Below are 25422 nucleotides of genomic sequence, written 5' to 3' on the forward strand. Positions count from 1 at the left end.
AATGATATCAAAAATTTGTGTGAGAAATTTCTTATTTGGGTAATCAATGAAAAAATATTATTTTTTATGTTAAGAATATTATTTTTTATTGAGAGTTGACCCGTTTCACAGAAAAAGATTCGTGAGACCATCTCACAAGAGACCTACTCAAATAATAATGATCATTTTTTTCAATTTCTTTTAAAATGAAAATTAACTTCATCCTCGGCTGGTAAATATTATAAAGTAGCTCTGAACCAAACTATATCGACAAAAAAAATTAAAATCCCGTTGATTTTTAGACGTTTTAAAAATAATGCCAAAATTCAAAATCTGGAAAACCCTGCTCGGAAAGATGAAAAATCAGCCCGATGATAGTATAATCCACCTATATAATCAAAGATTTTTCTGGTTCATAGTTACTTAGCTCGAGTAAAAAGGTTCCCCAGTTATATTATAAATTTTTAATTTGATACATATTAAAATATTGTGTCATTCTACACACGTTTTATGTATTTGTATAATCTATTTTTATTTTATACTTATATATAAGCACTTTTGTTTAAAATTAGAAATTAAATTCCGAAAAATTTAATAAATGTTATCACTAATATTATTTTGGAGTCAATGTGAAAACACTATATTTTTAATTTAAATTTTCTTAATGATTAATTGTTTTGAAAAAAAAAAACCCGACTCTCCTGAAAATAACTCCTAGCTCCATCCCTGGATGTTGTGCCATTGGAATGCCGTCTGAGCACCAAGATGGAAGCTGTGATAGCACGTTTTGGTGCAGCAGCTACTTATTCTAGCACGAGCTTTAATACTGTAAGAGGCGATGTTCTCGTCGTAATGGTGGTCACGCGATGAATGTCGTCGCGGCTGCAGTGCGTTGCTTGGGCCTTGTGGATCCACCATTGCCCCAACAGGCTAGCTACCTGATGCTAAGAGCAACTCCAACCATTCTCTATTTTGGAGAAAATGGAGAACCAACCATGTTCCAACCATTCTCTATATACAATTTCCATTTTGAAGCCATGTACAGTAATTCTCCAAAAATGCCGAATCTTAGCTGCATCTCCATATATTTTGGAAAATGCCATTATTTACGAAAATCCCATTCTCCAAAATTGCAAATACACCCTTTTTTAAATTTTTTTTTCTCTTTTATTCATTTCATATATTTAAATGTTTATTTCAATACTTTTATTAACTTTTAATGATTTTTTGGTATTATTTAATTTATTTCAAGTTTTCTCATTTTTTATTATTTATTTATTTATTTATTTATTTATTGTAATTGAATTATTTTTATGAAAAAAACAAATGAAAATAATAATTAAATAAGATTGTGAAAAAATACATTACATATTTTTTTTGAACACTATGCATTCCGAGATGCTCTTATTGACCATTTGTGGGAGGAATACTCTAATTCGGAATATTAGTCTTTAAATCATGCGCAGTTTATAATTATATCGATCTATGTATGTGTTTTAATATTGTATACGGCTTGAAATTTGATGTCAAAATAAATGAATTATTTTTTTAAAAAAATGAGTCACATTTAATTTAATTTGTTTGATATCATAATACATAATTAATATTTTTATGTTAAATAATTTGGAATAAAAAATATAAAAATAAAGAATTTACAAAATTTAGAGAATATGTGTTGGAGAAGATTTTTGAAATAGAGGATTCAATACTCCATTTTGGAGAATAGAGAATGAAAAAATGAAAAATAGGGTTGGAGATGCCCTAAGGTTATTGACATGAAGGAACTGCACCCGATTCAAGCGTACATATTTTATCTAAGCTTCTAAATTGCTAATTCTTTCTATGAATTGATTATAAAAGTATTTACTTATTATTTGTATTGTATAATAAATTGAGAGAGCAAAATATGAAAATAAAATAGAGAAACACTGAGTTATTTAAAGAGTGAAATTGAGTTTGCTACCAAATATATAGAGTTGTAATGCCAGAACATTATCTAATTTAATCAAATATTGCATTTTAAATTATATTAGACTTCATTTTGTCAATCATTATTCCGACTATATACCTTGCACAAATGTAACATGGAGCCTATTACATATGTTAATATATAATTTGAAATGCAATATCTCAAAATAGTTTGATAGTGTAGGTCGGGGTATATTGCATAGACCATACTTTTTTTTTGTGTGTATCATATTTAAAGGTTGTCTCAAATGTTGTAATACTTAGTGACAACACACAGCGAAATAATATAACACACAAATAAATAATTTCAACCAAAATAACTCGAAATTAATCATGCACAAGTAAAAATACTTGCGCGGTAACTAGAAAACCAATTCTCGTTTACAAAAACCAACACTAGTGGTTTTAATGAAAAACATGTCTCACTAAATTTTCTCGTAAGACGATTTGATAAAAGTTTTTGTGTTGATGAAAATATATTGTAATAAGCCATTAATTATGGATTAAACATAATAACATGTTAGAAAACATTAAAAAAGCTATGAAAATATATGTTGTGGAACATAAAAACTTGTTTGGGATTATCTTAAGGTTAATTTTATGAGACGAATCTCCAACATTGTCTAACTTACGAAAAATATTATTTTTTATATAAAAAAAAAGAATTTTGACGATAAGTATGAATTGTATAGATTTTCCTCATAGTTTCACAATAAACATATATACTCTTTTTAAAAGTGGATCAAAACTCTGAAGCTTCGAAAAACCTCCACGCTATTGTGTGTTTGGATGAACACGTTTTTAGATTGATATTTTAAATAATCGACACAAATTTAAAAAATATCAAGTGTATCGATGAGAAGTTTTGACAAAAATATTTTAAATCATTGACCTAATTATAATTTATCAAGATATTCTTCAGATTCGTAGAAATCATCTCCTTTAATTATTATCATAAATTACTTTTTCCCTCAAAAAAATATTAAATAATTTGAAATTCTTTTTTAAAATTCATTACTCAATTCAAGTCATGGAGTAAACATGATAATCAAATTATTTAAAGAAATCACTTCTTGTGAACTAAAATTTGTTTGTACCATATAAAACCCGATGAATCTTTTTATGACGGTTTTTCCTTCTAATGACCGACATATATATCGTATACGTATAACATAATAAGTGAATATTACATATATTGAAAGTACTCGAAAATAAATTGGGTAGTAAAGCCTGATTTTATTCAGCATAGTTGGACATTTATTCATCTTTAAGTTGCACAATCCCGACCAAGGTCATGTTGTGATTTCAAGAAGAAAACGATAATTTCACAAACATAATCCCACAAATCGCTACTTGGATTAAAAAATTGTGCTCATGGATCATTGTTCCTTTAAATTTTCAACCGAAACGTAGGAACAGCCATCAAGTGCTCGGCTCTAGCCACGACGAGCGCAAATTCCTCGGTCATGTCCAGTTCTTCAGGCAACATACCATTAGGCAGCTTCAGATCAAAGCAGTGAACTAGTTGTGCAACGATTAGTCGAACTTGGATGAGCCCGAGTTGCAATCCAGGGCATCCTCTCCTTCCAGACCCGAAGGGAATAAGCTCGAAATGTTGCCCTCTGACATCTATATCCCTCCCAACAAATCTCTCCGGATTGAACTTCTCCGGATCACTCCAGGAACTCGGATCACGTCCGATTGCACGTACATTAACAATTATTCGCGAGTCTTTCGGTATATGGTACCCGTCAACCGTGCAATCTTCCATAGAGTAGTGAGGTAACAACAAAGGCGCGACCGGGTGTAGCCGAAAGGTTTCTTTCACAACCATATCTAGATACTTCAGTTTCTCCAAGTCGGATTCCTGTACCATCCTTTCCAATCCCACGACTTCTTCCAACTCTTGCTGAACTTTTTTCATTGCTTGGGGATTTTGTAGGAGTCTCGAAAGCACCCACTCGATCGTTGAGGCCGCGGTGTCCATAGAAGCTGAAAGCATGTCCTGCACAGAAAATTTACTGACAATGATTATTTCTATATCTGGAACATCACTTGTGCCAAAAGTTTGAGCTACCGAGGGGATATCTAACAATAGTTTTTTTTTTTTTTTTTTTTTCAAATTTGAATTCTCAACCGGGGGAAATGGGGTAATAAATTAATACCAGCATTATGGCCTTAACATGGCCGCGATCAAACTGAAACTCTGTCTCCCCAGATTCCATAATCGACAACATGGTATCAACAATGTCTTTAACCTGCCCGCGATCACTGGTCTTGACATGGTCATCGATAACTTTCTCGAAAAAAGCATCGAACACTTTCGCGACGGCCTTCATTCTTTTCGTCAATCCTTGAAGATCAAGAATCCCAAGTAGAGGAAAATAATCCCCAAGATTTGGAAGTGCTGCCAATTTCATCCCTTCTTGAATCACAGATTTGAACCCTCTCTCGTCGAAATCTTTATCCTCGTACTTCTTACCGAACACCATCCTACAACTCATCTCTGCAGTAAGGGATGAAACCATAGCAGTAAGATCAACAGCAACAGTTCCTCTCTGAGATTCTTCTTTCACGGCCTCAATAAAAAGGCCAAGCTCTTCCTTCCTCATGGGTTGGAATGAGTTTATCTTGAGATTACTAAGAAGCTCTAGAGTGCAGAGTTTACGCATGTTTCGCCAGTATGCGCCGTATTTCCCGAAAGCCAAGTTTTTTTGATCCCAAGAAATATATTTAGATGCCTCGTGTGGAGGTCTGCTGGCGAACACAAGATCATATGTCTTAAGAAAAAGCTCGGCGGCTGCCGCAGATGAAACGATGATGTTCGGCACGAACCCGAATTGCAAGTACATGATCGGGCCATGTTGTTTGGCCATTCTTTCCAAGTCTTGATGAGGGTTCTTGCCTATCATCTGAAGATGTCCCAAGATAGGAAGCCCTTTCGGACCCGGAGGCAGCTTCTTCTTTTTCCTTGTATACATATGAAGCAAAGGAGCAGCTATGCATGCTACAATTATCATAATCCAAATCCAAGAAACACCCATTATTTTTTTTTTTGGCTGATCAAAGTTTTTAGTTTACAAAGAATTTTGAAACTATTGTGGTAATCTTAAGAGTGTGAAGATGGTCTGTGTCGCATTCGAGTTGCGAATTGAATATCATTATAAAATTCGGGAGATAAGATCGATATTGCCCTTAGTTTCCTCACTGGACCTCTGCTATTATTGACTTTATTGTTTTGTATTTTGGAGTTACCGATATTCAGTAAACAATTGGACCAATGTAAAAGTTAAATGCTGTCATAACTCATAAGCAACAGGGATTGATGGAGATATGACGGATATTTTTTAGAGATTCAGTACCTGACGCAAGTTTCTTACATATTCATAATTTTAAATTTTGGAAAATTTAGTTATTTTTTTGGTGATAACACATGTTTGTACATGCTCGAAGTCAAATAAAAAATGATCAAAGTTAGTTCCATAAAAGTTATTGTGAACTTGCTTGCATATCAGCCCATCATTACGGAAGATTTGTGATTTTTTTTGTTGTTGAAGGTATTTATGTGGCACCCGTGTTTTGTGAAAGTTTTACAGCTCAGTTTTGTCAAAATATGGACCTACGTTTTGTCCTCAAACCTCTACGATATTTCTTATATTCTTATTAATGTGACAAATTAGGAAAACTGTTGAGATTTCGTATTTCACTCGCCTTTGAAATTTAGCAAGGAAAGTTGAGATTTGCTGTTGCATGCTAGTTAACTTGCTTTACATTTCTTATCTAAGCTTCTAAATTGCTAATTCTTTCTGCAAATGGACTTTCAGAATTATTTCTTCGCAGAGTAGAGTTGTTAAAATGAGTAAGTTCAGTCGGGTTTGGATGCTCCGTCCTGCCAAATAAGTAAGTTGAGTTACAACTTTTTAACCCACTCAAATAACGAGGAGACCTATCCCGCCCTTGCATGTGGTGGGTTGTGGTTTGTTGCAGGCCTATCCATCTCAATCTATCAAATATAACTAAAAATTGATAGGTTGTTTCGTCTCGTTCCGTTCCACCAAATAGACTAGTGGGTTGGCAATATATCAACCAACCTATATGGTGGGTGGTGACGGATTACAGGTCGACTCGTCTCAGTGGCCCGTTTTAACAACTTAACTTATAACCATGATCTCGATAAGAAATATTGGACTCGCCCTTGGTTCTCTTTGAATCTAGCATCGACTACAAAGTTCAAAGCCTGTGGTGGATATCGAAGCGTGTGGTGGTGGATATCGAAGCCTGTGGTGTCACACGATATCGGATTATATAATTTGTTTGGAGAGAAATAATATGCATGATCGGGATGTCTTTTGTTGAAAAATTTTACCATGAACCAGAGCTTTTATTATTGTTTATTTATATTATATTACATTATATTATATCATTCAATTATTGAGTTCCACAAGCATGTGGAAGTTTGAACTCTACAATGGTTCTGACACTTCAGAATTTAATTCCCATTTTGTCGTAATATAATCTTTGACGTATCTCATTTATTTTGGTCAAATTCCTAATGCATGACTTAATTATCATATAACTCCAACCAAAACGATAGTGACAACTATTTCTTGATTTTGGTGGGGTATTTTATTTTATTTTTTTAACTGTCAACTATTTAAAAATACACGTGACAAAGTCATTTTCTTAAATAAATAGTTGATCAATTTTATCTTACAAATTTTCACGGATTATTTTGGTGCCACATGAATGAATTGGTTCAAATTCCTAAAATAAGGCACCAAACATGTCTACTTCTTCAACATGACACATTGAATTAATACAAGTTTCATGTCTTTTATTATATTGTGTTAAGGTAAAAACTTGTGTGAGACAGTTTCAAAGATCGTATTTGTGAGACAGATCTCTTATTTGGGTCATCCATGAATAAGTATTATTTTTATGCTAAAAGTATTACTTTTTATTGTGAATATGGGTAAGGTTGACCCGTCTCATAGATTAAGATCCGTGAGACGATCTCACATGAGACTCACTCTTGTGTTAATTTTTGTTTGTGAAACATATATCCCCGTAATTTTTAAAAAATCATTTAAATACTATTAGTTTCCAAAATTAATTTGTCGTTAAAACCCGATAACAAGCATGTGTGCCACCCCTGTTAAATTTCACCCAGACTTTACCAACCTTTTCTAATCGGGACAATTACATTCACCCACCAAATATTTGTTTTACCTAAACCGATTTGGTTTCTCTAATGTACTTATGAGTCCCTATATTTTTTGTCGTTATATAGATGGTAATTTTTCATTTTTGATTTTGTTTTCGGTCAATTTACGATTTATCTTACTAATTTGTATTTTTTTTTTCGATTTTAGTACCTTTTTTTCAATAGTGTGTTAACATAACACCGAAAATATGATGTTTTTGATGTCACGTTAGCTAGCACTTCAGTCAAATATGACTAAAATTGAAAACACAAGACTATTAATTGATGGATTAACATGACAAAAAAAAGTGCAAGTTATCATAAAAAATAAAATAAAAAGAATGATGTGAAATTCGTAAATCACTAGACTTTTGTGGTACAACGGTAATGTAGATGCTATCTGTGGGGGCAGTGCCCTCACAGGATCTCAGCCATTGATTTTACATGGTGATTAAATTTAGGCCTTTGATCACTTCATGGGGTGTATGTGTGTGTAAATCTGAGCTTTTGATCACCTCATAGGGGCAGTGTCTCACAAAGTAGGGTGAAATGAACCGTGGTACAACCCTGAACAGAAAGACCAAAACCTTTTTGGGCTAAACAAAAATAATGAAAAATGTTATTATCCCAAACTAGAGATACGAAGAAACTGAAAGGAAATGGATGATTTTAAAACTTGGCTCGGAGTTTTGGGTATCATTATTACCGAATCTTTCATTAATGAAAGATTTTCGATACTATACACGTGGAGTGTAAGCTCAAATATTGAAAAAATATATATATACGATACAAAAATTATCTGTAATAAAAAGTCAAATGATAAGAGGAAAATATTCTAAATTATCATTTATGGCAAAAGTATATATTAATTAAATGTAATAATCAAGAGGTTTAACTAATTTTCTTCCGGCGAGTTTTTGTTAACTTCAACTTGAATAAACTTTTTTTGACATATATTTATCTTGATTTGAAATTCAAGTGATTTCAGTACCATGTTTTAACAAAATACTAAGTCAAAATTATATTTTTGGTCAAAACGTTTTCTATTTTAATTATGTTGTTGCAATCGTAGTCTACTATTTTGCAATTTTCTTTTTCAAATTTCATCATTTTTCACCCAAGTGTCGATGTGGTGTAGTGCTGGAAAATGATGAGATGACACCAAAAATTGATGACGTGACATCGAACATTGTTGAAGTGTCCGATGTCACGTCATCACTAAATGAAAAACAACTAAAATTAAATAAAAATTTACAAATTAGTATATTAATATCGTGAATTGACCGACGACAAACCAAAAATTAAAAACGTCCAAAACACATAATCAAAAATGCAATTTTCTCAAATATGAATTTACTTTTGGGCTCCCTCAAAAAATGGGCACGAGGGAATGTATCTTGGACCTCACCTCAAGTCTTTCCCTCCCCTGGTGTGCATTTGCCCTCCGATAGAATTTTCCGCACCATCGTGGTTGCACTCTCGGGTGAATGTTTTATACTGTTTACTGTACATGCCGAACTAGATTGGTTGCTAAGGTTGTCGACTTGACAAACATTTTCTTTGATCGCAGTTATATCCCAATTTGTTGAATTTGGAAAATTACACATGGATGGGGGACAAATATCGAGTTCCGAAAGAAACAGTAAAATTCTTCGGAAAAAGGAGTACCGCAAGATAAAGTACGTAGTTGAAAATTTATTGTTGAGGAATGGGAGGTTTCCAATTCTGCTAAACTTCTTGCAGGGAGCGACACTAGGATAGTGGGTTTCCAGTTGGTCATTGAACAATAAAATTATTTTTTATTATAAATATAGATAAAATTGATAATAAAAGAAAAATGAAAATAAAAGAATCATAGTGAAAATATCATAAAATTTGATATCAATTCATGCTAACATATGTCCCCGACTTTGCAACCATCGCCACCTCTAACTCTCCTAGAATAAATGCAAGAACCCAACATTGAAATCAAGAAACCGGGAATATGTCAAAACTTACATCAACTCACACACAAGTTCACGCGAATCAAAATGTAACTTCTAACAACAAACATTGAGACAAGAAACACATACGTGCGAGGGAGGGAGAACGGTCCAGAAAACAGAGTATGTGACCCACGAAAGTATTCAGGAAATTCCTCAAAATACGCATAAAAAAAGTTCCAACAACAACAGCACCGAGATCTTTGCAATTCAGAACTCAAACATTGCATGCCCAGTAATTTATCTATCTAAGACACAATAATAACATCCAAAATATATCCTTTTGGATTGAGGAAGACAAACAGTGGGAGCATCAACGGACACAAGACTCCAAAACTACTTCTTGTGCGGCACAAGCTGTGTAAAAAGAAGAATACACAATTGGCTGCATGATGCCCAAAGAATTGTACTTTCAATTCGTAATTCCTCTGAATCTGCCATGGATGAATTTCATTTCATCCCTTTGTCGTTGGAGTTATTTTTATTTAATGCAGACAATTATTTATATTTAGTTTGAGTTAATTGACCCCCTACCCCTTGTAATCGAAAATAATTAATGTTTTTTTCCCACTAATACCCTTGTCTCAAAGTTAACTTTTACATGCATACCCCTCATTCTTTTTTTGTTTTATTATTATACACGATTAAAGGACAAAGTTTGTCCTTTCATTGGCACTTCTATAGACGATGAATGGCATTATCTGAGCAGCATATCTCGAATTCCTCCGCGAAGCATAAAAGATAAAGTAAATAAAAGAAGAATGTCATTTATTCCACATGGACTAGAGGATCCTTTTGTCTTTGCCCGAAAATGAATTTTGGAGATGAAGATGCTATCGATGCATTTAAAAACGACATCCTTGTTTGACTTCACAATCATGTTTGTTTCATTCCAGCAAGAGCTTCAACTTCCTACTATGTTAACTTTATTCATTGGTATAAGTATAGCAGTATTATTGCTCACATGGTTAAGTACATCAACAAGGAGAAAAGGTGAGATTCCTGGGAAACTAGGAATCCCTTTTCTTGGCCAGACCTTCGCTTTTCTCGCGGCAACGAATAGCACCAAAGGCTGCTATGATTTCGTTCGACTCCGACGATCGAGGTAACTATATGCGTTATGTAGTTGTTTGTTCCCTTTGTTGAGATAACGAAAAGTTTGTTCATGATAGCTGATGACTTATGGCACCAAGGTTACAAGTTTGTGACGAGGTGACGAGATCTAATCATAATAAATCGCCGGATTTAAAAAAAAGTGTATGTCATGATAGGATCGAAAGATTTGAATTCGAAGCGTGAAAGGCTTCACTCTAAAATTAATTCCTTTTTACCTTTTGGTCAAGTTTTAAGAGATTTCACAAGAAACACAATAACATATATATGGATATGGTTTGAGCAAATAGTTTTCATTTTGATGATTCATTCATCGACTGGAACAACAGTATAACACCGCATGTTTGTTGGATAAAACCAGGTATGGACAGTGGTTCAAAACGAGATTATTTGGTAATGTTCACGTATATGTCCCAACTGTCGAGGGTGCAAAGACAGTATTCGCCAATGATTTTGTGTTGTTCAACAAAGGGTACTTAAAATCAATGGGAGACATGGTTGGAAAGAAAAGTTTACTCCGTGTTCCGCATGAAATACACGGACGCATGAGGCGACTGCTCTCAGATCCTTTCTCGATGAAGTCCGTATCCAAGTTCGTCCCGAAATTTGATCGCGAATTGTGTGCGAGATTAGAAAGATTGGAAAGGGCTGGAAAAAGCTTCAGGGTACTTGAATTCACTATGAAGGTAAAAATTTATATCAACTATATATGAAGATTAAAGAATCATTTGTCAAGTTATAGTAGTACTTCTGTTGGTTACCAACAATTGTTTTGGAGTAATTAGGACTATTTAATTAGAATGAAAGATTACATCTCACTTTTTATTTTCAAACCTCTGAAAATCTTGGCCTTGTCGGCTTGTAATCGAATAAATCAAAGTCATCATGTTCACAACTATCATCTTTGCTCAAAATTACACAAACTTAATAGGGATCGATGTTCCGAAAATATGTACGGGCATGCCCTTAATAGGATGCCAAGGAAAATATGCGGTGACCAAGAACCACTCGCGGCCTTTTGCACTCAGGACTCTAATCCTGCAAGTGAATGTACACAGGTTGCATTTGATGGTATCTGTGATATGCTGATGAGCATCACGGATGCTTCCACGCTCGAACAACTCGAGAGGGATGTCACAGTTGTTGCCGATGCAATGCTATCATTTCCCATTATGTTACCCGGCTCGAGATACTACAGCGGCATGAAGGTAATACTGGAGGTTACTGCAATAAATTAATGAAGAAAAACTAAAAGTAAGGTATGAAAATTAACAAAAGTATATAGTCGAACTTTCGTGCAGGCGCGCAAAAGGATATTGGAAACCCTGAAAGCAAAGATTACCAGGAGGCGGAATGGACAGGAAACTGGGGACGATTTTCTGCAATCCATGCTTCAAAGAGATTCGTATCCTCCGAACGAAAGGCTCGATGATGAAGAGATAATGGATAATCTACTGACCATGATAATAGCGGGGCAGAGCACCACCGCAGCTGCCATAATGTGGTGTGTCAAGTTCTTGGACGAAAATAAACAAGTTCAGGACAGGCTAAGGGTACTTCATTGCATCTTCAGATTGAAAATTTTCTCACAACATGAATGAAAATGTTACGTTTTGCATTGATGAGGTTTTTTTTTTTATCATGCTGCAGGAGGAACAATTGTCAATACTTGGGAAAAATGCAGTTGGAGCTCTACTTAAATATGAAGATCTGATGAGCATGGCTTACGGTTCAAAAGTTAGAGAAACGGAAAAAATAAAAAACCTGCATGAATTGCTAAATAAAATTGATATTTATATGTGAAATAATTATATGGTATATTGTTGTTTAGGTTGTCAAAGAGACTTTGAGGATGGCAAATGTTTTGTTGTGGTATCCTCGTGTTGCACTTCATGACTGCACTATTGGAGGTGAGTTTTGTATATATATTATATTTATTTTTGGTTTAGTCGAGTAACTTGTCCAATTTCGGAGATTTGTCTATTAATTTGTCGAAATTTGATATCGATGTACTAATTTTTAATTTTCGATGATTTTGGTACAATTAGATAGTGTAGACTCCAGATAAAAAAAAAAAAGTTAGGTTTTAAAGTATTTGGATTTAATAAATAAAGAAAGTTAAATATGTTGATTAGTTTGGTGCTACGAGACTTTTTTGTCACGATGATGCAAATATTTATTTCTAAAAAAATGTATATGAAGAGAGTTTACTACGATAATTTTATTTATTAAATTATAATTTTCATAAAAAATATGATAATATACTATAATTGTAAAATTAATAAATAATAATATTACCAAGATATTAATATAATTGTAAGTATAATTATTGTACTTAATATAAAGTATAATTATTTTTTTGTGAGACAATTGGTAAACTGAGATTACAATAGAGAGGAAGAAATTGAAAATGAGGAGAAATTGTTTTTCTTTTTCTATGTTTGAAAAATGGACATGTATATTATATATGTATAGCTTCTTTTGGGAATGAAACCAAACATGAAATTCAAAATTATACAAAACCCACTTATTATGTCTGATTCAGTTCCCTCTATTCGCAGGTTTTGAGATAAAGAAAGGGTGGCAAGTGAACGTTGATGCGACTCATATACATTATGACCCAACAATATACACAGAACCCATGCGCTTCAACCCTTCAAGATTTGATGTAATAATTAACTAACTACTCTTTCCAAGATTTACATATGAAGTTTCTATGCTACACTCGATCGGTGTAATATATTATACGAGCCTTTGGATACTCTGAGCTCCTCGTAGGATCCAAGGGCTTAAATTCTGTCATCCGAGCATTGATGTACGTTACAAATGACAACGTTAACTGTTTCGTGTTATTCGATCAGGACATGCAAAAGCCATGCAGCTACATACCATTCGGGTCAGGACCTCGGACATGTTTGGGTATAAATATGGCGAAAGTGACCATGTTAGTGTTCTTGCACCGACTCACCGGCGGATACACGTAAGTCCATGCCTGGTAAAACATTTGATTAACAATGAAAAATGACTTCTCATGTAAATTTAGTCTATAGTTATTAATTTGTATTTATAAATATACAAATTAATAAGAAATGTTATATTACTAGAATTTATTTCCAATGAATATTGCAATAATCTTGCCTTTGTGGCGTAGGTGGATTGTTGATGACGATGATCCTAGCTTGGAAAGAAAAGCACATATTCCTAGATTACAAAGCGGATGCCCCATTACGTTAACACGATTGGATTCGAAAGCTTAATGTGTGTATATGCTCGATAAAGTTCATTTTTTTACAAGTCTTCAAATATTAAGCAGAGGGAAAACGATTTTTTTGGTTCATTAACTTTTTCAATTTTAGGTTTTTGGTTCATTAAGTTTTCATCATTTTTCAGTGTCACGGTAGCAATTTGACCAAAATAGTCGAAAATTAAAACTTATTATATTAAAACCAAACTTTGAAAACTTATCAGAAAAAATCCAAAATTTAACTAATTAATGAAAAAAAAAACTATTTCCCTATTTGAGTGTGTTGAATTTTTCGTTAATCATGTAAATTTTGTAAGAGTAAATCAAGTTTTTAATTGGTCAAAATGGATGTCAAAACAATTATATCCACACAACCACCTTAATTTACATATGCTTAATTAGTGTCATAAATTCTTGTCATTTTTGTTCGATTCATTGGGAATATTTGAAGTTTGTAATGCTACTAATTAAATCGTAATGAATTCTCCATAAGTGCGGCTTATGGGAAATATATATACATTTTAAAATAATAATAATAATAATAATAATAATAATAATAATAATAATAATAATAATAATAATAATAATAACTTTTGTCTCGATACCTATATATATTACCCTATAAATTGATTAGAACAAAATAGCTTATCAAAATTGACAATGCACAATTCATTAAAAATTAATAATCAACATTTTCCCTCCGATAACATTCAACCTTGTGCATGCAGATGGCACCTCCATTTACAATTTACTTTAAAATATTATTGGTGATAATACAAGTTTTAGAGTAAATTAAAATATATAAGATAGAGAATGAAAAATGGTTTTCTTTGAAACATCAATTGCTCCTCCATTACATCACATTATTATTATTATTATCTAGGTTAAGTGGTCTAGAATAGCAAAATTTTGTATCATAGAATTTAAAAACCATGAAAAAATTCTTGGCGTTCATTCGTTGGATCCGTGGAGTCGGATACATGGATATTAGTTCTTCAAACTAAGTAATTTTCCTACATGTAATCTCTTCAACCAAAATATAATACATCATCTTTATTCACATTTATCCAGGTTTTCAATGACATATATCTTCTTTCACTTTTCAATGAGCCCGCTAATCTAATATATGTCGGATCAAGATCGTGTTTGATCTCTTCTTTATATGACCAAATCATATTAGACATGTCTCCATAAACTTAGCTTCTACGGGGTTACACCTAAATAGCTCATAATTATGTCATTCATAATTCTATCTTTGAGCATTTAGCATCCATTCATATTAAGAGTGGTGTATTCAATATAGGAGATTTATTGACTTTTAATTACTTTTGTAGATTTTAAAAATCTAGATGTATTCAATTAAGACTTTTACATACTATATAGAAGTCTAGTGATATTCAAAATAAACTTTCATAGAGTTTTAAAAAGTCAAGTGGTATTCAATATTGACTTTTAAAAACTCTATAAAAGTCTATAGATATTCAAATTTTCCATAGACTTTTAATAACTTCATGGTATTCATTAACATACAAACATTAAAGCCTAAGGTACAACTATAAATTGTAAGAAAGTGTATTTACTTCAACCCAAAGATTTGGATGGATTTTTAAAATTCTAACTCATACGCAATCTATTTAATTTTCTCTCTGTCGCTTCACATAACATCTTTTCTTATCTTCTCTCCTCTCATCTATCTCTATCACTCTCTCAAATTTTCGAAATATATCTCTATATATATTTTCATCTTTCCATTTTATTTTTTTCATTTTTGGCTGAATGTTCATTTAATAATTTTTTATTTTAATATCACGAGAAATTTTGAATTCTAGAATTGATTTGTGATTTTTAATTTATGATTTATACAAATTAATATAATATTCAATAATAATAAAAGATGATCCAAAAAAATGTTGTTTTATTCTTAATAATTAATATTCTCGTAACAACCATAATTTTTTAAATTCATTTTAGAATTTTCAATTAATATGTAAGCTATAATATTTTTATACAAAATTATATTCACACAGGACTAAATAATATTCTTTTCACATGCATATTATCAATTTAAAAACAAGGTTACAGATTAATCAATTGATGTATTTTAAAAAATTTATAAACATGCATACAAATCTACATATATACACATGTAAAGATTAAATGATTTAACTTTTAAATAAGTACATTTATTTATTAATATAAATATTAAAAAATAATTTCAAACTTAATATGTTATATATGTCAATTAATTATTGGTTCAAAGAAATTAATAAAAAATAATATGTTATGATTAAGTACAAAATTTATAAAATTCTATAAAAAAATCCTCAAAATTCTATAAATTTTTTGTAGAAAAGTCTACATAAATCTGTTTATAAATTTGTGAGATTCTGTAAAAATCAATAAAATTCTATCAAATCCATAAAAGTATATCATTTGAAAAAGTTATCAAAACTCTGAATTAAACATACTCCGCTAAGATATACATATCTGCTACTATCATCTTATGCATAAGTAGTCATATAGTGGCCCAATACCCTGAGTTATAAAACACAACTTGTTGAGCAATAGTCTTGTCACATTTTCCTTTCAATCTTGCAGACAACCTTCTATCACATGACAGTCATGATATCATCCCTCGTTTCATCCTTACTACTTTAATTTTATGGTTAATATCATCTTTAATGTCCTCAATATTTTGAATACTAGATCTTAAATAACGAAAAATTTTACGCTATGAGACTTCTAGTCAATATCAATTGAAATACTCATTCATTTAGATTGGGACCATATAGCATTACAATAATATAATAAAAAAAACTTTTTTTTTTGACATAAAAAAAAAAAAAAAAACTTGATTATCTAAAAATGGGCTAATTTTTTCAGCTGACGAACTCTTTTAGAAACAATGGAGTTAGTACTGTGAAAGTCTCCTCACTAGCGCGCGTACACATACACACACGTGTACGAAACGACCCGACAAATCGTAAGGTGCCTATATTTCTGACGCAATAGCTCCCATTTTTTGGAGACAGCTCACAAATTAAAGGGATGGCTGGGGAGATTGAAGAGGTCAAATCTTGAGAAAAACGGAAAAAATTTGATCTGTCTTTCTTTTGTTGATTGGATGGGAGTTTGAATCCAAATGAAATCTTTGATTTCTATAAATTAACTAAATTTGAAATTTGAACCGATAGTTCCCGTCTCTGGTTGACCTCTATTTCTGTCCCTCTCTCTTCCCTTCCATTCCCTTCTTTTGTCTCCCACGCTTTCGGTTAACTTCTGTCCTGTCCTCATTCACCTTCTCCTCGCCACCCCTCCAAAAATTCTCACTTTTTTCGAACGACCCACGAAAAAGCTGACAAATTTCTCATTTATTCGTTCCCAACACATTTATATTCCTTTCAAGATTTCTTTCCATTCTTTCAAGTTGGGTTGTTTCTTTTGTTTTGGTTACGGCTTTTTAATTAAATTCTTAGAGGTGGCGATGGATTCCGGGAGGAGGCGTATGAGGTGGGCTTTCCTTATTTTGTTCTTGGTTGATTTGATGTGTGTGGTGAAGGGTAATGTGGTCTTCGAAGTTCATCACAAATACGGTGGTCGCGGGGAGAAGGCGGCTTTGAGCTCCCTGAGGGCACATGATTCGCGGCGCCACGGCAGGATGCTAGCTTCCATGGATTTTCAGTTAGGGGGAGATGGATCACCCACTAATGCAGCGTATGCGTTCCCTACATATGCTTGTTCTTCATGTGGATGATCTATTTTGGTTTATGATCATCGGTACTTTATGCTCGTGAGAATTTCTCGTCACGGCTTATGGAATCATGGTCAAAATCGGGATTTTTTATTTGCTAAGATGATAAATTGTTTCTAATCCGAAATCTGAGGCTTAGAATGCTGTGTGTTTATGAGATTTTCTCAGTTGTTCCTATCTTGATTTAGTTTTAAGAGGTAAATTGCTCTTGTTCGTTAGATTGTCTTTTGTTTTCCTATGAAATAAGTTCCACATTTTCCTCACAAGTTTTAATCTGAATAAGGCAAGTCCACTTACATTGGAGGAAACATTTATATAGGAATATGAAATTTAATGAAGTGGTTGATTTGAGCAAAGATAGAGATGTATTTGATTCGAGACATATATATAAGATATAGTTTCCTGTCTAAGGGATCCATATATTTCCAGTCACTTGTGTTTTCTTGTTCTATACAAAATCTGAACACAGTATCTGTACTCTTGCCATTTTTCGACTAGATTCTTGTTAAGAAGGAAAGATAATTTTTCTCTAAAAAAAAGCCAGAGAATTTTTCTTTCGATTGTCTAAAATGCATATGTATGAAAATGCTGTTTTTGTGATGATCGGCGATCACCTAATATTTCTAGGCCTGTTCAATTTTTTCTTTGGTCTATTTATAACAGTTGCTGCCAGTAGACAATGTTTTATTCTTGTTGCTGGCATTAGAGTAAGGTGTGGAGGTGTTTCGTGTTTGTCATCTCTACTAGAATGCTTCTACTTCAAAATTTCGCGAAAGTCTTGTTTGGCTTAGTCATCAATCAGTTACGAGAGTCCAATCAGTTTCTTGAGTGGTGATTACATACATTGTGACTAGTCGCTGAACGCTTAATCAAACAGAACGAAGATATGAAAAAATTGTTCACCCATAAAGTGACTACTGTACCGTGTGATTAGTGTTGAAGATTGTTCTAATATCATTACAAAAATATATTAATGGCACCTGATAAAGTGGGGGTCAAACATTGAGATCAAGCAATTAGTTTCTTTGCAGATCATGGTTTGGCATACCTTCACTGATTAACATAATTAAGCATGCAATCAAGGAGCTTTATATCTTAGACAACAAGAGAAATTCTGGATTTTTTACGCTTGAAAACTAAACATGCATTGATAAATTTAGCGACTGAAAGAATACGGTCTACATAATTGCAAAAACGATGATATTCGTTTCTCTCTTTTCTTTTCTTTTTCTTTTTTTTTTTTTACTTTTTTTGGCTTTAAGATCATATTTATTTCCAAATGACCGCAAGTATGCAATTCTTTTAGCATGAATTGCATCCATTTGATGTGTTCAAGGAACCCTAATTTTACTTTTGCACTAGTTGTCCATTTATTTTTAGACACCGGTCTTATGTATTTATGTGTGATCTTCCCAACGAGGTGTTGATTGTCCAACAACCTTGGATTGCTAAGGACTGTTTTTCCCCAGCTAATTAGCTCATTTTTTTAACAGTTTTGAAATTTTCATTTGATAAATTTGTGCAGGCTCTATTACACCAAAATAACAATTGGGACTCCTCCAGTTGACTATCATGTCCAAGTTGATACAGGAAGTGATATTTTGTGGGTGAATTGTCATAACTGTCTTAGGTGCCCCACTAAAAGTGATCTTAATGTACGTCTACTTTCCTGTCCTGTTCTCTTTTTTGGTTCTATTTGTCTCAAAAATTAAAATTTTAGCTGTTGAATATGGAATCTTAACTTTTAAGACTGTCCACTTGCACAGTCTGATGTACACCTCATAAGTCATAATCAGTTATTTTTCACCTTGGAGCTAGAATTTGTAGCTTATGATTTGTGTTCGTCTGCCAGATACCCTTGCAGCAGTATGACTTGAAGGCATCCTCTACAGGAAAGACGATCTCTTGTGACCAGGCTTTTTGCGCTTCCGTATTCAACGCTCCTAGTTCAGATTGCAAGGTTGGATTTAACTGCGAATATGCTATTACCTACGGAGATGGGAGCAGAACTGAGGGTTACTTTGTCAGAGATTATTTTAGATTTGATCAAGTGACTGGAAACCTTCTAACTTCAGCAATGAATGGATCCATAGCATTTGGGTGGGGTTTTTATTTCGACTCTCAGAATTTATTGTTAGGTTTTTTTTTGTTGTTTCCAGTTCTTATCATCTTGCATCAGCTATTAACTAGGCATCCTATATATTCATGCTAAGGCATTCACAATACGAACCTTTCACATTGAAACAGTAGACCTTTAGCATTGTTGCACATGTTTGGAATAGCTTCAACTTTGGTGGCAATTGTTGAATCAATCTCAATGCTTTATTGAACTTGGATGCACATATTTTTGGAAGCGCTTTCAGTAGTTACGACCAATTTTCTTATTAAGAAGATGATTTAGCAATATGCAGTTTTTCCATGCTTTTGTTGTAGACTAGAGCATGAGAAATGTAGATAGGGAATTACGAAAAAGGGAGAGTATCTGATTTCTTATTTAACGAAATAGTTTTTCCCATCTTCTTCATCCATTTCATTGTCCATTCTCTAATATAGAGGAAAAAGTTTAGTACCTAACTGATCTCAACAATGCAGGTAGAAGGGTTGGATCTTTTCAGCCACTCTATGTTAAGCTGTTGAATTTTATGGTGTGTATTATTATTTATCGTTGTATGTGCATGGGTTATTATATATTTGAAACTTAAACAATTCTACATTTGTAAGTACTTATCTTATAAAGTTCACTTGTAAACACTTTCCCACATTTGAAAGAAAGTTATTGTATTCATATAGTTTGCCTTAGTCAAACGTCCGTTATAAAAATTACATATTTCTGTTGCTATGCAATAAACTTCAGTTCTTGTTAGATATCTAAACCCATATTTTCAACTGTGGCAGGATATAAATCAATTGTAATCCTTATTTGGATAAGGATTTTATTTCTATATTTTCCATAAGAAAGACTAGAATTCTACCTTGCTGTTGGAATAATCTCAGTATATTTTTAAGGAATGCCAAAGTTCCTCCGATCTTAGTTTGAGGTATAGGCTCAAAAGAGTAGGTTGATGACCATCAGTGCTTTCGGCAATGCCAGTTAGTGGGTGTTAGATATTACGTGAATTAACTCAATGTTCTGGATTTTCTGAACTTTTTTATTTTGTCTTTGCTTTTCCTTTATTTTTAACTTTTTTGCACTATGGAGAAGGGAATTTCTTAATTTTATTTTTTGGATATATTTAACATAATAATTTGACAGGTTGAAATCTGAAAATTTTCATCTACTCATACTTCTAAAATGATTGCTTCTAAAATGAGTCTTCCGGATTCTTGTCTTTCAATATTTCCTTTGTCAGATTCTTTACAGCTTAAATAATATGCCTTTTCTGTCTCTGACGTATGTATTATCTAAGATAGGTGCTCGGCTAAACAATCGGGAGAGCTTGGTTCATCTTCTGAGGCAGTTGATGGAATAATTGGTTTTGGACAAGCAAATACGTCTGTTCTTTCTCAGCTTGCTTCATCTGGAAAGGTGAAAAAGATCTTTTCACATTGCCTGGACAGCTATAAGGGAGGTGGCATTTTTGCTATTGGAGAAGTAGTTCAGCCAAAAGTAAATAGAACAAAACTCCTCCAAAATGAGTATGTGGCTTTATAATTGTTTGTATTTTTCTTTTTTCTGCATTGGAGTTATATTGGGAGGTGTGTAGTTTATGTTTTATTATATTATATTGTTATGTGTCTTGAGCTGTCGGAATCTATCTCCTATGCAGTAGCTCACATTATGTCAGAATTTATTTAAAAACCTCAATCCTAATCTGAATTTATAACATATGATCGAGAATCTCATAATCACTCTGCTTGGAAGCCTTTTATCTTATATCTGGCCCCAAATACAATGCATTAACTATATTACAGTACACGATCCAGCTTCTCATACAGCATATGACTTTATATGAAAGGTGCCTGATGATATTAGATTCTCTAAAAGTCAAAAAGGTTTCCTTTGGAAAGATGATAACCTTCAACCATTGGTATTATTACATGTGAATAATGTTGAACTATTTGGTTCTTGCCTGTCATTGATCTCTCTGAGGTGAGAGAAATTAGATTGTCACCATCTACAGCAGATCAAATCATCCTAGCAATCACCATGTTTTATGCTACCTCTTTTGGCACTGCTTGATTAATTCAACTTCCAACTGCACACCATTCACTGTGTTGATTATTGTCCCATTTTTGCCACAGATCCATGGCAACCATAGTAGCTATTTAGCCTGTGAAAAATGATGAAGTTGTCCGCTATGGTTTTAGCAATACGGCTTCTTAAATAATTACCTCTTTTTATTTTTATTGATTAACTTCACAATTTTGATTAAACCTTTTTTAGCAGGCAACATTATAATGTTGTTTTGAAGGAGATTGACGTGGGTGGTCAGTTGCTTAATCTTCCTACCGATATATTTGACACGGGATCTAGTACGGGGACTATAATTGACAGTGGCACAACCTTGGCCTATCTTCCAAACAATGCTTATCAACAAGTTGTAGACAAGGTAAATCTAATATTCCCAAACCTCGCAGAGATATTAATACATTCTTGGTGCTAATGTTAGTTCATGTTATTTACTCGTTGATCTTTCCATGTGACATGTATGTTCTAACATTTTCCTCTCTCTATCTCTCTCTCTCTCTCTCTCTATATACCTTTGTCATTAGATGATGGTGCAGCAACCAAATTTGAAAACTCATATAGTTGAACAGCAATTCAAATGTTTTTATTACAGTGAGAAGTAAGTATCGTTTCTTAGCTCGAATTCCCTCTTCATTCTCTATATCTATTTGTGGGTGTAATAGATGCCAGTATAATAAAAGTCAATGCCCTGTTCTATCAACATGTTATCTTCACTCAAATCAGCATATTTGTAACTTTAAATTAAACTGCTATTCAATCTAGAGTTCGATTCGAAGCTCAAACATCTTAATAGTTTTAGCTTGACTTCGGTTTAAATCAAAGTTCAAGTTCAAACTTTGAATGCCAGTTTAATACAAGTCAATGCCCTTTTCTCCTCGATGAACTTTGCCTTCATAAAATCCAATATAATTATTTGCATGTTTCTGCAGTGTTGATGACGGATTTCCAGTTGTCACATTTCATTTTGAGGGCGGACTCTCTTTGCCAGTTTATCCTCATGATTATCTATTTGAAGTTCGTGTAAGTAAGCCGATTAATTTGGTTGTGTATTGTGGTTGATTGTCTTGGGATGATTGATTTGTCTTTGGGCCACTGGTGTGTCACATTTACTGATTTACATTTGATAGTTTAATCCAGTAAAAAAAACAAAAATTCATATAAGCAGACATTTCTTTTTCATTTCTTTTATTGTTTATTAGTTGTTCCAGTTTCTCGTGTTTTGATTTTATATATTTATGTGATGAGCATCTGATAGATTAGTATAGATTGATTATTAGAATTGGGTGAGGATGATCGAGTGGGGAAAACAATCTGGTTGATGTGTTCATGGGAAGTTTTTAAGGAGAAATAGATATACAAATGGGACTCGTACTATTTAGTTGTAAAATGTGAAGACATGAGTGTAATGAACCATGTGGAAAAAGAGAGGTCATTAGGGCAGGCTGTATATTATTTATTATTTCTAGTGAAAAAAGTAGTTTCTCATGTGATGCTTATTGTTAAGCTAGCTTAAGCAGGAGAATGATGAGAAAGGGCTTCTTAAAGGTTTTGAGGTGACTCAGACAAAACTATTCTTAGGTACTTTATAAGCAGAGTCTGAGATTGTTCTGCTCTTGAAGATGAATCTGATGACAGCTGAACCATCACTTGGTGATGAACACACCTTTTTTGTGTGCCCTCGGGAGCTTTGACAGCAAGTTTGAGAAGTTAAAAATCTATCATTAAAGTTTGTAGGAATAATGAATTTCTATGGCTAGCGCATGTGATTACAAAAAAACTGTCGTATGCTTTACATGAGCATTATAATCTCGGGGTTTTCCAAAAATTGAATAACTATGCAAGGAAAGCAAGTTATGATAGCTAATGGGATTGACTCGATGTAGAAAGGGGCTCAAAAATTTTCAGCATTCCTGCTGAATCTCCTGATTTGTCAAATGAAATGTTAATGTTGTATAGCTAAGAGTGTAAGCAATGAATGAGATGGCGTGGAAGAAAGTTATGGCAAGGAATTTATGCTATACACAGGGACTATGATGAAGACTGCTTCCATTAACTGATCTTCCAGAGATGTGGGCATGGGTAGCATCTCTTATTTTCTGGTGTATAGTTCCCAAAAGCTGATATCAGTTATTTCTTACATGATGAATCAACATAGAAAGGCAAAGCCGGTATTTTGTCCTTGTGTTATGTAATTGCCTGGTTCTCGGTATGACTGTTGCAATTTTCGGGATGCATAGAAAGAGATACAGAGGATGTAGTTGAAGCATAATATACCGATGAAAAATAAATAATTATCTAAGAATTTATCTACTTTAAGATATTTATAAGCGTTATCCATGGAGACAAAATTCCTCAACATTTTGCATGTGAAAGTTCAATATTAACTGTTGATTGTCCTACAGCTGCTGGAGTCTTACCATTACATTTGTGCCTTGTATGTAAGATGTGATATTTTAGAATGGGGCAGATGCCATTCTGTGATGTTGGAAAGATTTATCCTGAGCATTTAATAGTGTTTGAGCTTCTATTCACGAGATAAACATTGTGATTTTTTTTTTCAGTTGCTTTTAAAAGGATGTCATAACTGAAATATGATAGGTTTCATGTGTTAAAAACCTTGCTTTTTTGCAGGATACTGAATATTGTATAGGTTGGCAAAACAGTGAAATGCAGACAAAGGATGGAAAAGAAATTACCCTGCTGGGAGGTATATTTCAATTCACTTTATATAAGTGTTGCATATTGCATCGTTAATGCAGGTATATTTGTTTCTTTCAATTTGGAACAATATACGATTGCTGTGACTTAGTTCTGTGTGCAGTGGTTTGAAGATTCTCTGGTTATTGTTAGACTAGCAAAGAAAATTTCAAATATAGTACATTCGGCACCAATGGAATTTGTAGATTTTTCTCAAACTTCATGTGTGAAAGTCATGTCAACATGGTGTAAAGAGGTTGCCTATTGTTAGCACTTTTTATCCATATCTAAATGGTCTGTGCATCTGATTTGATATTGATCATCCTTTCTCGTCGAGGGAAAAAAACCATGTAATGGGCCCTTTTTGGATTTTTCTAGATACATTCCCTGTTTATTAGTTGGCTAATTTTCAATAGCTGCTTGAATTCCTCAAATGGTATGCACGCATAATCGCTTTAACTTTTAGGGGTCCCTCGTGCGGAATTGGATTACAAGTAATGTCATATAAGTATCTTCCTGTTTTACCATGTTTTCTTATGGTGTATAACTAATGCTTGCTATTAACTTGACAAGGTGTCATGACTTGTCTCAAAACCAGAATAGATGAACTACTTGATGATTTGAAAGAGTTTATATGTTCATTTTTTATTCATTTGTCTGCAGATCTCGCATTATCAGACAAGCTTATTTTGTATGACCTTGAAAATCAAACCATTGGATGGACACAATATAACTGTGAGTCTATGCATACTTTGTGATTGATTTGCTTTCATGGTTGAAGTTTGGTCTTGTCATATCATTCTTATACTTGTCAATATCAGGCTCATCTAGCATCAAAGTAAAAGATGAAGCTACTGGAAATACTTACGCTGTGGGTGCCCATAACATATCTGCTGCATTCAATGTATCTGGCGTGAATGTTCTATCATTCCTTTTACTTATAGTCGCCCTCTTCAACCTCATAGAATAAACTTCCGTCACAAAGAGCAGGATCGAGAAATGCTGTTCATGTTGTACCATAGCAAAAAGGTTTGAGCTACCCAGCATGGTGATGAATCTTTGTGTTAACCACAGGGAAATATATTTTGTGAACTCGTGGCTATTTTTCATTTTCTTGTTTTGTGTTTCTGAAATGAACTATTGTTTTTTTTTCTTTTTTCCCCCAAAGTTGGTTTCTAGCTTCTGTAGGATCATTGATGGAGTATCAGAGATTAGACTTTTTCAAGTTTTCTTGGTTTGACATATTTTCCCCAACAGGAAATGTTACAGAACTTATTTACACTTGCACTGTAAAAC

General features: G+C 33.2%; 3 protein-coding genes across 4 annotated transcripts; 2 read left to right on the forward strand and 1 right to left on the reverse strand.

The window, feature by feature from the left end:
• Positions 1-3163: 3163 nt before the first annotated feature.
• Positions 3164-5115, reverse strand: LOC140822740 (cytochrome P450 71AU50-like). Its single transcript, XM_073183604.1, has 2 exons — positions 4113-5115; positions 3164-3952 (listed from the first exon to the last, which is right to left on the reverse strand). The coding sequence occupies exons 1-2, from the start codon at positions 4989-4991 to the stop codon at positions 3338-3340; spliced, it is 1494 nt and encodes a 497-aa protein (XP_073039705.1). The 5' UTR covers positions 4992-5115; the 3' UTR covers positions 3164-3337.
• A 4771-nt stretch (positions 5116-9886) lies between these two features.
• LOC140810432 (abscisic acid 8'-hydroxylase 1) lies at positions 9887-13534 on the forward strand. Its single transcript, XM_073168294.1, has 9 exons — positions 9887-10237; positions 10607-10931; positions 11304-11453; positions 11547-11798; positions 11896-11982; positions 12077-12155; positions 12807-12913; positions 13107-13225; positions 13397-13534. The coding sequence occupies exons 1-9, from the start codon at positions 9957-9959 to the stop codon at positions 13500-13502; spliced, it is 1506 nt and encodes a 501-aa protein (XP_073024395.1). The 5' UTR covers positions 9887-9956; the 3' UTR covers positions 13503-13534.
• A 3012-nt stretch (positions 13535-16546) lies between these two features.
• On the forward strand, positions 16547-25207 carry LOC140822747 (aspartic proteinase 36-like). Of its 2 annotated transcripts, none has more exons than XM_073183613.1 (10): positions 16547-17203; positions 18766-18895; positions 19093-19340; positions 20652-20876; positions 21625-21790; positions 21954-22027; positions 22359-22449; positions 24061-24136; positions 24790-24861; positions 24948-25207. In XM_073183613.1, exons 1-10 carry the CDS (start codon positions 16974-16976, stop codon positions 25094-25096), a joined length of 1461 nt encoding a protein of 486 aa, XP_073039714.1. In that variant the 5' UTR covers positions 16547-16973; the 3' UTR covers positions 25097-25207. The 2 variants fall into 2 exon arrangements, with proteins under 2 accessions (XP_073039714.1, XP_073039721.1); XM_073183620.1 differs by having other exon boundaries at positions 16550-17203; positions 21628-21790.
• The last annotated feature ends 215 nt before the right edge of the window (positions 25208-25422 follow it).

This window comes from Primulina eburnea, chromosome 1 (assembly GCF_022965805.1).
Source record: "Primulina eburnea isolate SZY01 chromosome 1, ASM2296580v1, whole genome shotgun sequence".
NCBI lineage: Eukaryota > Viridiplantae > Streptophyta > Magnoliopsida > Lamiales > Gesneriaceae > Primulina > Primulina eburnea.

Bases quoted from the DNA above. Each gene is read 5' to 3' on its own strand.
- LOC140822747 (XM_073183613.1), top strand. From the start codon at position 16,974: ATGGATTCCGGGAGGAGGCGTATGAGGTGGGCTTTCCTTATTTTGTTC. The intron at 20,877-21,624 runs GTATGTGGCTTT...AACCTTTTTTAG, and splicing joins ACAAAACTCCTCCAAAATGA to CAGGCAACATTATAATGTTG. The intron at 22,028-22,358 runs GTAAGTATCGTT...ATGTTTCTGCAG, and splicing joins TGTTTTTATTACAGTGAGAA to TGTTGATGACGGATTTCCAG.
- LOC140822740 (XM_073183604.1), bottom strand. From the start codon at position 4,991: ATGGGTGTTTCTTGGATTTGGATTATGATAATTGTAGCATGCATAGCT. The intron at 3,953-4,112 runs GTATTAATTTAT...TTTTCTGTGCAG, and splicing joins ATGTTAAGGCCATAATGCTG to GACATGCTTTCAGCTTCTAT.
- LOC140810432 (XM_073168294.1), top strand. From the start codon at position 9,957: ATGAAGATGCTATCGATGCATTTAAAAACGACATCCTTGTTTGACTTC. The intron at 11,983-12,076 runs GTTAGAGAAACG...ATTGTTGTTTAG, and splicing joins GCATGGCTTACGGTTCAAAA to GTTGTCAAAGAGACTTTGAG. The intron at 12,156-12,806 runs GTGAGTTTTGTA...CTCTATTCGCAG, and splicing joins TCATGACTGCACTATTGGAG to GTTTTGAGATAAAGAAAGGG.